Source organism: Pteronotus mesoamericanus, unplaced genomic scaffold (assembly GCF_021234165.1).
Source record: "Pteronotus mesoamericanus isolate MK-2021 breed Mesoamerican mustached bat unplaced genomic scaffold, CSHL_Meso_final scaffold_232, whole genome shotgun sequence".
In the NCBI taxonomy this organism is placed as follows: Eukaryota; Metazoa; Chordata; class Mammalia; order Chiroptera; family Mormoopidae; genus Pteronotus; species Pteronotus mesoamericanus.
Genome location: NW_026555311.1, coordinates 4,608,685 through 4,624,127, shown reverse-complemented (window position 1 = coordinate 4,624,127; position 15,443 = coordinate 4,608,685). Strand labels below are relative to the sequence as shown.

Here is a 15,443-nt window from a genome sequence, read left to right as displayed (position 1 = left end):
TCTCAACCAAGTTATGCTCTTTTTTTTTTTTTACCTATTTGTGATAAATTTTTTTCCTATTTTATTCTTGCAATGATTGATGATAGCTGCTCATCCATCTCTATGGAGATTTATTGATGCACTAGCACACGCACATAATACTTTGTTCATCTGTTAATAATTGTTCAATAAAATGCTTGGTTTAGAATGAATAAATCTACCTGTTCAGAACATGTTATCTAGAGGTAACAGTTCATATTATGCAAGATAATACCTTTCATTTTGAAAGATATATGCCTAATGACAAATACTGTGTATTTTGTTTTAATCAAAAAGAGCGTTAAAACTTTTTTTTAAAGTTTTTTAAAAAACTTCATTTGTTGCATGAAACCTATGTAGATGAAAAACAATGCTTACTTTTGAACTATCGTGAAAAGACAAGTAAATAATGTTCATTTTGCAAACTGTTTATTACAAAGCTTAAATAGCTCTGGTGTAATTTATTCCAAATAATTCATTTTTCATTTTTAAAAAATAGTTCATTGTTATTCCTCTTAAAAATTAAGAAGTAGAAAAAACAGGTGTTATCTTGTCGTAAAAGTTTAAACATCTGGCCTTAAAATAAATCTATTAGACATAATACTGAATTTCTTTCAAGAAAAATGAATTGATAAAAATTTTCCAGTGCTAGTTCCAAAACCCTCACCCAAGGGTTTTTATATTTCTTCATTGTCTAGTAATCTAGTTCTTATGAGGTATTATTTCAAAGAGCCTCAAACATAAAATTATATAATAACCACATGATGGACACACACACACAAAATGCCCAATATTAATTATGACTAGTTTGAATAAATAAAATTTTTCCATTAACATTGGATAGGATAAATTAAACAGAAATGAACCAAGCTTTATCCCAAATTTCCAAACTCTTGAACATTTTCCAGACTTCAAAATGAGTGGTATTATTGCCTCCATTTCTGAACAATTTATTGTCATTCTACAGTAAATAAACCGCTTTTTTATAAAGTTTTTGTCATGTGATTTTTATGACAACTGATGGCCATATCACTAATGTCCTTTTCCAGTCTGAGAATTAACCACAAAGTTCCAAAGATACTTCAGAATTAATTTTTTGCTTTTATATATTCCACTAAACTTTTAGATGAAACTGAAGTTGGATGAACCCAATAAGTCAATAATGTAGTATGATAAAGTTTGGTTGTAATTTATAACTGTAGCTGAAAAATGAAGTCAATGGAATAGGACTGAAACCATTTAAACACCACCCTATAAACAAAATAATTTGAGAAGTAAAAGTTTTGTGTGTGTCAAAATCATTTGTTTTGGGAAACATAATTATACATATGTAAATATTAGGTCAAGAAGATTATTTTCATATAAATTCTTATTTTAGTTTTAAAAGTAATCAATATGATACATATATAAAATATTTCTTCTTAAATGCTATACTTTATGTGATACTGGTTTCTTGGGAATGAATATATTTTGTTCTTAAAATTCCAGTATTTATAAAGTAGTTGTAGTTTTTATTCAATATATCCATTGCTAGTTCTTAAATATATCCTTAATTTTTAGTCTCTAAGAACAAAACAAATTATAAAAGTTTACTAAGAACAAAAAAAATTATAAAAGGTTACTGATAAAAAGATGTTCTCTTACCTGTAATTAGCAGACTTTCTTTTACTCTGTAGAATATCCAGATAGCAACTTAAGTGTAGTTTCTTTTTTTTAATTCCCATTTTCTTATTATGAGCATCTGTTGTTTTGTGCAAAATGCAGGTAAGCAAAATTAAAGATACTAAAATCACCCATAATTCCACCTAGCAATAACCTCTGTTGTCACACTACTGTTTTTTTCCTTGAGTCTGTTTTTATGGAGAAATAATCTGGTTCCCTGTTCTCATGGACTTTAGAATCTAGTGACAGAAATCAATATTAACGTGAGAATCATGCAAATGTATATATTCTTAAAATTGTAATAATTACAAACAGAAGAGGTTCAGAGCACACTGAAGGAGTATAAAGGGAAAACCAATGAAGTCAAGAGAAGTAGGAGATTATGGACTTTCCTAAAGGAAGTGATGGTTGTGTTGAATTCTGAAGGAAGGACAGTAGTAGTTAATTAGGTGAACAGGGTTGAAGTATTCCTAGCCAAATGCTTACTATCAGGAAAGAGGAAAGATAAGTGCCAAGCTTTGCAGGGTCATGTTAAGATTTAACCTTTTGTTCTAAGAGCAAAAAGGCACTAAAGGCTTATAAGTAAGAAAATGAAATGTTCAGTTTTACTTTGAAAAGAAAGATCTGGTGCTGAGGTGAAGCACAGACTTAGGTGGGGGCCAGAGTGAATTTGGGAAAAGCAGTCAAAGAGATATTGCAGTAGTTTTGGCAAAAGATAATGGTAGATTGGACAATGGATGTGATGATGAAGTTAAAGACATAAGAACAACACTTAGAATTGGGTGGTAGCTGGAAATGGGAGACAAAAGTGAGGTGTCAAAGATAATGCCTAGATTTCTAGAAAAGATAAGATTTGCAGGAAAACGATGAATTCAATTTGTTATATGTGATGCTTTTGATTCTCTTTCAAGGTAAAGTGAAAATTGTTTCAAGGAGGTTCTAGTTCCTTGTCAAATGTTACTTAAGTGTTGAATAAACTGAAGACTAAAAAATGCTCAATAGATTTGTTGACATAAAAGCTATTGTAACTCTAGAAACAGTTTTTCAGTGGAGTGATGGGAGCAGATCTCAAATCAAAACAAATGAGTCGGTGAGCAGATAGAGACAAGCACTATACAGAAATGTCTTGAAAAGTTTGACTAGAAGTGGGGAGGTGAGAGAAAGGAAATTGAAAGATTTTGGATCAAAGGAAAGGGTTTTTTTTTATATTATGGAAGGTAATTTTAGTGTGTTAAATATATTTAAAAGCTGATAAGAAAGATCCAGGGAAGAATGAGAGATTTAATATGTAAGGCAGAAAAAATACTTTTAAAATAAAGTTTTTAAGAAAGTGGGGAAAAATAGGAACCGGAACACAGGTGATAGGAGGGAAATTGGCATATTTGTATATTTGTAGGATAAAAGATATAGAAGTTACTATGTATTTTCTCAGTGAAATAGAAGGCAAGGTCATCTTTGTGGAGAGGATGGAAAGGGGGGAGTGTTTAGAGATTGAAAGAGTGAAAACATTTGAAAAAGGCAATTCAAAGAACAAGAAAATGAGTTGACCAGGGCAATGTAGGAGAATGTCAAGATGGAGAGCTTATTTAAGATAGATATCTAGGAATTTATAGTGAGACATTATGGGGAAAGTTGGGTGACCTCCCTTGGTAGAACTTGGACACTTGGTGCAAACAAGAGAAAATGGCTGTTTATGTCATCCAAAGCTGGAGTTTTGCTAGACACAAACAAAGTATAAGGAACCCTGACCTGTGTGGCTCAGTTGGTTGGCCATCATCCTGCAAAGCGAAAGGTCAGTGGTTCGATTCCAGATCAGGACACATGCCTCAGTTGTGGGCTCAGTCCTTGGATGGGTCACATACAAGAGGCAGCCAATGAGTGTTTCTCTCTCACACTGATATTTTTCTCCCTGTCTTTCTCCCTCCCTCCCCTTCTCTCTAAAAATAAATAAATAAAATCTTTTTTTTTTTTTTTAAAGTATGGGAGTTTAGGACTTAGGCAAAAATGTTATTGAAAATGGTAGACTGTGAAATCTAAACTATATAAGGAAATAAGCAAATAAGCAAAAGGAAGAGCTGATGGTCCAGGAAAAAGTAGGGCTAGGGATGACCAAAGGGCCAGAAATCCAGGTAAAGGGAAAAAATGGTTTCATGGAAACTGAAAGGTAAGTTATGTCATGGAGGATGCATAAAGAAATCATTCTGGAGGAAGAGTACTTATGGATGATCACAAGGTAGGACAATGGGAATTGATGGCTTAAATAGAGTAAAGAATCACTAGAAATGAGGAAGTCAAAAAACTAAGGAGCCAATGTTATATCGATCGTCCATGTGGACCTTGTAATTACTCAGCATGATGGAATGGCTTGGAGTTAGGTGCCAAAGTATACTATAAATGAGGTGAGGAGGAATAACCTGGACAAACATAGGTTTTTAAAGGTAGTGAAAGAATAATGGTCTGGAAGCAGCAATGGGAAACACGGCACATCTATTCCATTTCTGACCTGGTGCTACAAAGGATGTAGGAAAATAAACATTCCCCAAATGAGAAATGGTATTCCCTGTAAAGGGATATTTCCAGAAAACTAGGAGGAAGGCTTGAAGAGACTGGGGCAATTTAGAAAGCTAAGTCAGAGACAAGGAGGTACACATTACAGGGACAGTGCTGAGAATAGATGCCTCAGAGTTTTAGATTTTGGATAATGACATGATTAAGTAAAGGGAAACTGCTTGCCTTAAACTTCTAAGACAAAAGATGAAAGACACGGTGGATTTAAATTCAATGATGTCTGTGATGAGAGTGAACATTGGACCTAGTGAACTGAAGATCATGGTTAATTATTAGAATTTTTTGTCTTTTACACATTGATATATTTTCTCTTTATATTTATTTTTCCAACTGTTGATTCATTATTTTGCTAATTTAGGGTTTGAACATTTCTCCCTCTCACTAATTTAGAGGGTTTTTTTTAAAGATTTTATTCATTTATTTTTAGAGAGAGGAAGGGAGGGAGAAGGGGGAGAGAAACATCAATGTGTGGTTGCTTCTCATGCGCCCCTTACTGGGGACTGGTCTGCAACCCAGGCATGTGCCCTAAACTGGAAATCGAACTCAAACTTATGACCCTTTGGTTTGCAGGCCAGCGCTCAATCCACTGAGCCACATCAGCCAGGGCAGGATTCTTTATATAAGAAAAATATTTGCTCTTTTTACAACAAAGCAATAAATTTTGACTTCTAGTTTTTATGGCATTTTTAGTTTAACTCTTTTGAAAAAGTGTATGCAACAAACTTTATCAGTCTTTATCTTTTTGGTTTCTGCTTTTGCTATGTGATAATTTTTAATGTAAAATTTCTATTGCGAGCCAACTTTTTTTATCAATGTATTTTATTTTATCCTTCCCTAACATTTCAATGGTTCATGTTTTTAAAGTTATATTTTATTGATTATGCTATTACAGTTGTCCCTATCTTCCCCCGTTTGCTTTCCCTCCACAGAGAATATCCCCCACTCCCCCAGGCAATCCCCACACCTTAGTTCATGTCCATGGGTCATGCGTAGAAGTTCTTTGACTTCTCCATTTCCTATACTATACTTTACATCCCCATGGCTATTCTGTAACTACCTATTTGTGCTTCTTAATCCTTTCACCTTTTCATCTATTACCCCAGTCTCCTCTCTCATCTGGCTGCCATCAAACTGTTCTCTGTTTCTGTGATTCTGTTTCTGTACTGCTTGTTTGAAAGTTTGTTTTTTAGACTCAATTGTTGGTAGATATGTATTCATTGCCATTTTATTATTCATAGTTTTGATTTTATTTTTCTAAATAAGTCCCTTTAACATTTCATATAATAATGGTTTGGTAATGATGAAATCCTTTAACTTTTTCTGTCTGCGATACTCTTTTATTTGCCCTTTAATTCTAAATGGCAGCTTTGCTGGAAAGAGTAATCTTGGTTGTAGGTCCTTGCTTTTCATCACTTTGAACATTCCTTGACAATCCCTTCTAGCTTGCAAAGTTTCTTTTGAGAAATCAGCTCAGAGTATTATAGGAACTCCCTTGTAGGTAACTACCTGATTTTCTCTTGCTCTTTTTAAGATTCTCTTTATCTTTAACCTTTGGCACTTTGATTATGATGTGCCTTGGTGTAAGCCTTTCTGTGTCTGTCTTGTTTGGGATTCTCTGTGCTTCCTGGATTTGTATGTCTACATCCTTCACCAAATTAGGGAAGTTTTCTTTCATTATGTTTTTAAATAGATTTCCAATTTCTTGCTCTTTCTCTTCTCCTTCTGGTACCCATATGATATGAATGTTGATACATTCCAAGTTGTCTCAGAGGCCAGAAGCTCCTTATACTAACTATCCTTGTTTTTTTTTTTAATTCTTTTTTATTTTTGCTGTTCTGGGTTTGTTTGTTTGTTTTTTCCTTGCTTCCTTATGTTCCAAATCATTGATTTGATTCTTGGCCTCATTTACCCTGCTCTTGATTCCCTGTAAATCATTCTTTATTTCAATTAGTGAACCCTTCATTTCATACTGGATCTTTTTTTTTGCTGTTGGGGTACTAAGTTCCATGCGCATCCTTATAACCAGTGTTTTGAACTCTGCATCTGATCGATTGCTTATCTCTCTTTTTCTGGAATTTTAATCTGTTCTCTTATTTGGGTCATATTTCTTTGTCTTCTCATTTTGGCAGCCATCCTGTGTTTGTTTCTATGTATTAGGTAGAGTTCTATGACTCCCTCTCTTAGTAGTATGTGTCTTATGGGATCCAAAGGCACTGCATCCCCTATTACCCAAGCTGGATACTCAAGGTGTGCCCTTTGCATAGGCTGAGTACACCCTCCTCTGGTCATTCAGACTTGATTGCTGTTGGCAGGCCAACAGGGTGGATTTACCCACACCAGTCAGCTTCAAAGACCGACTGTGACCACTGACCACCTACCTCCACCCTCTGTTGAGAATCAGCTGTGCAGGATCCCACTCCACAGAACAGGGCTTACTTCAGCAGGGTTCTGGTGCCTGCTCGTGTTCTTTGTGGGGCTACTAGGCTTAAGCTAGAAAGTGATTTGCAGCTAGCTGCTTCTTGTATGCCCTGGAGGTATCTTGGTGAAGCCAGGCTGTGAACCAAGGCCTGCTGCTGCTAGTGCCTGGCCTAAGGCCACTTAGTGAAATGTAGGGAGCTCAGAGAAGCCAGCTACTGCTTGTTTGGGAGGATTTAGGCAGATTAGAAGTGTGTGCCAAAACATTGATATGGAAAAGCCACTGTTTACTGCTTGGGTGGACCCATAAGTTGGGTGGGGTGGAGTCTCGGTATCCCAGGGTGGGGCAAACAGCCTGAACCAGGTTGATGGAGTCTCACAAATGGTGCCCACTGCACACTGTGGCTCTGCTGTTAGTGGTGCTCAGCATAGGAGCAATGGCTTTTCCAGCAGTTCTGTCTGGGTGAGAGCTGTCTGTCCCCCAGCTCTCACCCAGATGCTGGACACTTTAGTTCCTCCCTGTGTGCCACTGGTGCCTGTCAAGATGCTGCCCCAGTGCAGGAGTCAGAAGGAGTGAGTCTAAGTAAGTCTGTGTGCAGACCCTTTAAGAGGAACTACCTGGGAATCCAGCATTTTCTTCCACGGACTCAATCTACACTCATTTTGACAGCCAGAAGCCATGGGGACTTACCTTTCCAGCACTGGAACCCTGGGCTGGGGGACCTGGAGTGGGGCTGGGACCCCTTGCTCCAGGATATCCCTCTTGCTTTTTATCTGCCATGCATGAGTGTGGGGCCAGTCCATGCTGTGTCACCATGTCTCTGTCCCTCCTACCAGTCTGGATGGGTGTGGTTTCTGCTTTAAATCCGTGGTTTCAGGACCTCCATTCAACTCAGTTTCTGCCAGTGCTGAGTGATAGTTGTTGTATAGTTTAGTTGTAATTTTGACGTGGTTGTGTGAGGAGGTGAACCCTTTTTACCTAGGCCACCATCTTGGAGATCCTTGAAGCCTAGGGCCTTATAACTGTGTGGTTGAAACTTGGAGAAAGGGTGAAAAAAACACCCAAGAAGTCTAAGGCAAGAAATTTTTTTCACTTAAGCAAGGAGACAAAAATTGAACATATCATTTTGGCTCATGTTCTGTTGATGAGAGTTGGCTCACCTGTTTGCACATAGCTAGGAAGGAAGCTGAGAAATGTAGTCTCTACCTGGGTTCTCATGTTTGCAGAAAAGGAATTGACTTGGGTAATGCAACAAGCAGTCTATCACCTCTGGGAAAGTTGCTGTGAATCTACCTAACAAAAAGAAGTGCAAAGTTTACTAAGAATTTCTCCTGACCAGAATTATTTAAATTAAATGTTTTGCTCACTTTGAAAATTACTTTTTTAAAAGCCCACAAAGTAAAAAGGAAATGTTTGCATCTCAAGAAAAGATTTCAAGTTCTGTGTACTTACTTTCTCTTTTACTCCCCTAAATTTCTCTTCAGGTACACACTCAATGACAGAAACCTTGGCCGCATTGTCACGATAGCAGAGCCGTTCAACACTGAACTACAGCTCTGGGAGGTATGGAGACAACTTCCTCTGTGACTGGTCTTAAAAGGGACAAAATTAAACTTTTCTAAAAAAGCAGAGATCGTATTTTTTCCTATTCAGATCAGAGAAGACAAGCAGAAAGAAATAATTCTTATATCTAATTAAATGTATGCCTATTTTTTTTTCTAAACTCAAAATATATCAAATAAACAAGAAACAGACAAAAATTTAAAATCTGAGAAAGGCAAGCTTTAGAAGTCTGCATGAGACCATTCAGCTTACCAATGCATGAACAGTATGCCTCTCCTTTCCTGGTAAATGTTACCCTGGAGTAAGTTGGTCAAGATGTGATTCCTTTCAAAATTCATAGTTTTGGCATTTCAAAATTTAACCCAAATCTTTTAGGTTTCAAAAATCTCAGGTCCCCTAGGGAAAAATTATGTTAATGTTGGACACATTGTATGGATCTTTAGTATCTGTTTATTAGATATAGGAGTGTGAACATTCTTCTGTGTGTTAAGAGACAAAATAATTCTTATTTTTTAAATAGCAAATAATACTATGGTTGAGTTTTGGGGAGAGTTTTGGAGGATAGAATAAGTTTAACAAAATTTTTTTTTATGACTCTTTAATAAGTGAACTGAAAGTATATTAAAATGCTCCTCACTCTCAGAGTGAATGGCTAAGCAAAGCTGTCATTCCTCAGATGAGATTTTCCGGGTACTGCCTGGAGGCATGAACAGAAAATAGAGAAACCAGCAGAAGCGGGAATGGGCATGCCAGCTGTTAGTCTGATGCCCTCCTTCTCCAATATGTTAGATTCTCTTACGGCTTGACGCTCTGTCAGGTATCCAAAGCCATAGATGATCATGACTGTCTTATATCTTAAGACGTATATCTTAATATATATGTCTTAAAGGTATATCTTAATGTTGTTTAGCGATACTGAATTTCCAGGTAAGAAGGAAACAAATCCAGTTTTGTGAATAACATTCATGTAAACTAATTGGGCTTTAAAATGACTTGTTTAATTATTTTCCCCTCTTTTACAGGTGGAGAATTTTTTCAAAAAATACCCAGATGCTGGAGCAGGAGAAAAACCTAGGCAGCAAGTGCTGGAAACAGTAAAAAACAATATTGAATGGGTAAAACAAAATAGAAAGAGTATAACAGAATGGTTTTCGGATTTACCTAGGAATGGGTAAAATATCATATTTTAATTTTGTGAATCTATTGTTTCTACTATCAAGCATTTGGTGACCTGATACACAAGCACTGTGGAGGGAACCTTATACACAGATTCTGCTTTTTTTGAGTATTATGTTTTATGTTTTGCAAAGTTTTTAAATTGTTTGTCTTTGTTTATGAAAAAAGATACAAAAAAAGTTTATGTACTCAGGGATTTCTTCTAAGTGTACTTCATAGGAGATTCTTTTCAAATTGAAGAGAATGTAATAGCTGTTTTAATGTCTTTATACCATTCTTTGTATCTCAAATCTGTGAAAATAGAACAATTTTGTCTTAGCTTTACATTTTCAGTACCAAAGAAACACCACTAATCTTTTCTCTTGATTGATTTTTAAAGTTGAATACCAGTACTTGAGGGACCAATATTACATCTTAATCTTTATTTTATTATTCAGAATTATACAGATCTAATATCATTTTATTCACATATGCCTTATTCCTTTAAATCCTACCAAAGTAACCAAGCTTAAATTTTACTCAAGGATTGCATGAATTAGCCAAAGAAATAGCTGACTGTTGTTCCCTTTGCTCTTATAAAATCAACAAGAGAGCTCTCCTCTCCTTTTTTAAATAAATCTGAATGACTACCTTGAAAAAATTTATATTGTTTTTCAGTGTCACTTTACTCTTGAATAATAACAATTGCAGTGTTCCCTCCAATAATTTATCACAATGCTACTAGGATTCAAGAACCCAGCCTTTTTTGTGCTTGGTACTCCATCAACTTGTTCCATTCCCTGCAAAGCTCCCTCAAATATGCTATGAAATTAGAGTGAAGATAGTACTTAACTCTGCTCCATGAACTTTAGAGGAAAAAAGGCTAAATAATTGGAAACTGGTCAGGAAGAAGCAAAAGATGATTATTCTATAACACTAAATGGAATTAGAATTTAGCTTCAACCTAACCTAGCAATCTAAGTGTGAAAATGAGGAAACACATGGATGTCTACAGCATGACTCTGCATATCTGAGAATATATCTTCTTATAGTAACTTTTATGCATAAACCCCTATCCTAATCCAGACAGAATAGCATGGATCAAATTTAAATCCATGACTTGATTAAAGACATCAGTTATATTTGATATGGTACTTGATGCCTAGTAGATCCACAATTTAAGTCCAATAAGCAGAAAAGATGGTAAATTACTATGTTCCAATCTGCTATCTTTAGAAAAATCTGAATTTATGTAGAACCTTCAGAACTATAAAATAATTTAAGATTGGCTTGATGGTAATTGAAGCACATGAAAACAATCAAAATCTTAGCTTTGACTGTATTTCCCTAATAATGTGCCTAATCAAGTCCTGTCAAACTTTGTAAACTTTCTTACTGCTATCTCTCAATTATCATTTCTCAATCTATACAACTAAACTGACATTCAAATGTAGACTGGGCAGAAATAAAAAGATAAAAATGAAGAAATTGCCAGACCAAAACTTAAAAAATATTATTTTAAATTACTTCAGATGAAAAAACACATTAACATCATAAGTCATCAGGAACACTACACTGTGAACTTCAAATTAACCACAATCAAAACCAGCCCTTGAAGTCTAGTATTGTTTCAAGTATACAAATATGGAAGTAAGATGGTTTTTTTCTTCTGCTTTATGTAATAAATGAATTTTTAAAGAAAAAACTATAAGATGGTAAGTAAAACAGATTTCAACTTGTCTACAAGCCATTCTGTTTCATTCTATTTTAAGCAAATTGAGAATGAACTGTTTAGTCTCTTTAGCCCACATGAAGGAGAGCTGTGCACCCTCTGCCATCCTAACTTCGCTAGCCTGCTGGACCTTCTCTTTCTTTACATATTTTTTAAATCCCCACTGGAGGATGTGCTTGTTGATTTTAGAGAGGGAGGGAGAGAAAGAGAGAGAAGGGGGGAAGAGAGAGAGAGAGATCAATTTGTTGCCTTTATGCACCACGACCAGGATCAAACCTGCAACTCTTTGGCGTACAGGACAACATTCCAACTAGTTGAGCCACCCAGCCAAGACAACAGTATCATTTTTAAAAAGCTGATGACCAATAGATAGACCTGTGCCAAGCACAACTTACTACTGTACCGACTTCGTTTTGTCACAGTTTTCACAGGGGAAAAATTAGTATGTTGTTTTCATTATTAAACAACAGAAAAACTGTCAACTTTAAAAGCATAACTGGAAAAAATGATCAGCAAGGTCCAGTAGCAAGAGGCAGAGCCAGTGGTACTGCCTTCCGGCAGTATTCAGGCAACCTACTCCTCTGTTTTAGATCATTGCTATGCACCCACATAAAATAAACTGGAATTTTAAATAATGAACCATCAATGTAAAAGTGACAAGCAACAAAGGTCTGGGAAGCAGAGATATACAGCTGGGTTGAAGGCAATGGTATTCCTACAGTTTACGCTCCATGTTGTGAAGTATTAGTCCAAAAATAGATAAATATGAGATGGGAGCAAAAATCTTCAATAGTAATTCTCAAAGGATATTAGGAATAAAGAGGAATGAAAGGAAGGGGAGTAAAATTACCTATGGTGCTTTCCAAAACACTGTTAAATAACGATAATATCAAACATCTTTTTTTAATTTACCAGGTACTGTTCTATACACTAGTGTTGCAAGTGTATTAATTTTTACATTTAAACTTTACAGAAATCCCATGACATGGTACTGTTAATATCCCTATTTTACAGATGGAGAAACTGAGAGAACTTACAGAACTTGCCCAGGGCCATAAAAGTAGCATCTGGCACCAGCCAGGATTTGAATCCAGGAAGTTTTTCACCAGAACCTATGTTCTTAACTGCTATGTCAGAGTAGAAACACATGTTAAAGTTAGAGAGATCTGGATTTGAATTTCAGCTACTTGGTAGTCCAATGCCCTTAATCTCTTTATTGTTCAGTTTCCTCATCAATAAAATGGAGATAAAAATAATGGCTACCTCAGTGGGTTGTCATGAGAATTAAATGCAAAAATGTATGCAAAGGATGCATGTATGGGAAACAACGATTCAGTAAACATTAGATAAGTTAAAATAAAAAACTAATGAAGGCCAGTCTTCATTAGTCACCCTGAGCAGTCAAAACCAGTTTAGTCACATAAGCAAAGCTTAATTTACCTTCGTTTTAAGGAATAACTTGACCTGGGTCATTTCTTGCTTATACCTCTGGAAATCATAAACTAAAATGTGTGTTTCCCAAGGTTGATACAAGGTAACCACTAACAAATTCCTTATTTTGTAAGAAAATTCTAGTATTACGCCAATTGCTATGAAAAGTAAACAGACACTGCCTTCTCACTATCTAAGCTACTTTATAACAATTTGCCTCTGAGCCTCCTTCCATGTTTTGGTCCGAGTTTCATGAATTATCATGTTTGTGTGTGCACAATAAATTTTTACTAATCATTACTTTGGTGGTTCACTGGTTTTACTACAGCTATTTCTGAAATTTTGACAGATGCTATTACTGTAAATATTATGACATCCCCAGACCTCACTTAAGACACTAGTTTGGAGAATGTAATCCACTTGGGTCAGAAATAACCAAACCTAGGCACTAAGGAAAGACAATGTGTCAGACTACATACGTTATTGTTCACAGATTGTCACTTCCCCCCTGGGAGAGGATTCCATTATGTCACTTGTCTAATTAAAAGAATCTTATAATCTAAGGAAGGATAAGGACTAGAAGTGACAGTGAGGGCAACATAGTTTTTACAGAATACTCATAACTCTTCTTATTTTCTATACCTGTAACTTACATAGTCAGTATTCCTCTCAACCAGAGTTGCTTTCTTTATTTATCTCAGTGTAATACATCCTTTCTTATATCAAAAATTATGATTTTTAAAAGAGAATTCCCCCAGCATGTATAGAACACTGCACCCAAAACCAGTTTGATACCCATTCTTAAGTGCACACACTACATTCTCTAGGACATAAAATAAGATTTAACACAGTTAAGGGAATTCAAATCATACAAAATGTGTTCTCCAACTACAATAGAATTATATTAAAAATCAAAAACAAAAGGAAATTTGGGAAATTTATAAGCATGCACAAATTAAATGATGCTCTAAAATAACCAAGGGATCAATGGTGAAATCACAAGAAAAATTAGTACTTTGAGATTAATGAAAACAAAAACACAACACATCAAAACTTATGGGCTACAACACAAGTAGTTCTCAGAAGGAAATTCAAATTTGTGAACATCTATATTAATAAAGACGAAAGCTCTCAAGTCAATAACTGAAGTTCCCCTCTTGACAAACTAGAAAAAGAAGAGAAAACTAAACCCAAAGCAACTAGAAGAAAGGAAATTATATAAAGATTAGAGTAGAAATAAATATATAATAGAAAAGTAGCAGGACATATCAATAAGACCAAAAATTGGGTCTTTAAAAATAATGACAAAATTAAAACTTTAGCTAGGCTGACCAAGAAAAAAATGAAAAGACTTAAATTAACAAAATCAGGAATGAAAGAGGGGATAACACTACCAACCTTACAGAGATAAAAAGTATTATGAGAACACTATGCACAGCTGTATGTCAATAAATTATATAACTTAGACAAAATGAACAAATTCCTAGAAAAATACAAACTATCAAACTGACTCAAGAAGAAATAGACAATCCGAATAAACCTATAACAAGAGATTGACTTAGTAATCTTTTTAAAAATTCCCACAAAATCAAAAGCCAAGGACCAAATGGCTTTCTTAGAGAATTCCACCAAACATTTAAAAAAATTATTAATACCAGTTTCTTTTCACAAACTCTTGTGAAAAATAGAAGGGAAGCCTCTCTGGAGGATCCGTCACCATCACAGATATGAATCATGCGCAACCTACAAAGCTCACCAGGGTTTCCAAAGTGCTGGGCAGGACCAGCTCCCAGGGACAGTGCATGTAAGAGCACGTGGAATTCATGGACAACACAAGCCACTCCATCATCTGCAACATGAAAGACCTCATGCATGAGGGCAACACCATACTGGAGTCAGAGGAAGATGCTCCAACGCTGTGCCGAGTTGGTATCTGTGTCCTGCATGTCTGTGGACCAGATGGCCCAGGGGGATGACAATCAACTCTTAATAAAACATTTATATTGTATGTAAAAAAAAAAAAAAAGAAGGAAAGGAACACTTATAATTCCTTCTGTGAGTCATTATTACTCTGTTTACTAAATCAAGTAAAGAAAAAAATCACAAGAGAAAATAATCCCCAAACTACAACCAATATCTCTTTTGAATATAGACAACAAAGATCCTCAACTAAATACTAGCAAGCCAAATTCAACAACATAGAAAAAATATTAAAGACCATGACCAAGTGCCAGGTGAAATTCAACCAGGAATGAATTTGACATATGAAAATCAGCCAATGTAATATACCATGTTAACAGAGTAAGAACAAAAACTGCATGATCATCCCCACAGGTGCAGAAGACGCTTTGACAAAATCCAATACCCTTTCATGGTAAAACATTCAACAAGCTAGGGATATATAGGAATTTCCTCAACATGTTAAAGGGCATCTATGAAACACCAACACCTAATCTCACAATTGTAGGTAAAAGATTAAATGCTTTCCTCCTAAGAGTAGGAACAGAGCAAGGATGTTTTCTTTTGTCCGTATCCTTATTATTGTACTAGACATTCTAATGTGGGCATTTAGATAAAATGTAATAATAATAAATGACAGGAGCATCCAGATGGAGGAGGAAAAAGTCAAATGATCTCCATTAGCAGATGATATACCCTTATACATAGAAAATCATAAGGAAAACACACTATTAAGAATACTAAATGAGTTCAGCGGGTTGCAGGATACAATGTCAATATACAAAATCAATTGTTTTATACACTAGCAGTGAAAACTCTGAAAAGATATTAAAATCAATTCCAAGACAACCTAAATAGATAAAATACTTAAAAATAAATTTAACAAAAGAAGTACAAAACTTGTTCTCTTGAAACTATAAAATATTGAAAAAAATTAAA

General features: G+C 35.3%; 1 protein-coding gene across 1 annotated transcript in view; it reads left to right on the top strand.

The window, feature by feature from the left end:
* ENPEP (glutamyl aminopeptidase) overlaps positions 1-10,859 on the top strand; it is a 90,416-nt gene extending 79,557 nt beyond the window's left edge. The window contains exons 19-20 of the mRNA XM_054591619.1: positions 8,149-8,227; positions 9,250-10,859. Of these exons, the coding sequence (XP_054447594.1) occupies positions 8,149-8,227; positions 9,250-9,402 (232 nt within the window). The 3' untranslated portion in view covers positions 9,403-10,859. The remainder of the gene's footprint in view (positions 1-8,148; positions 8,228-9,249) is intronic.
* Positions 10,860-15,443: the final 4,584 nt, after the last annotated feature.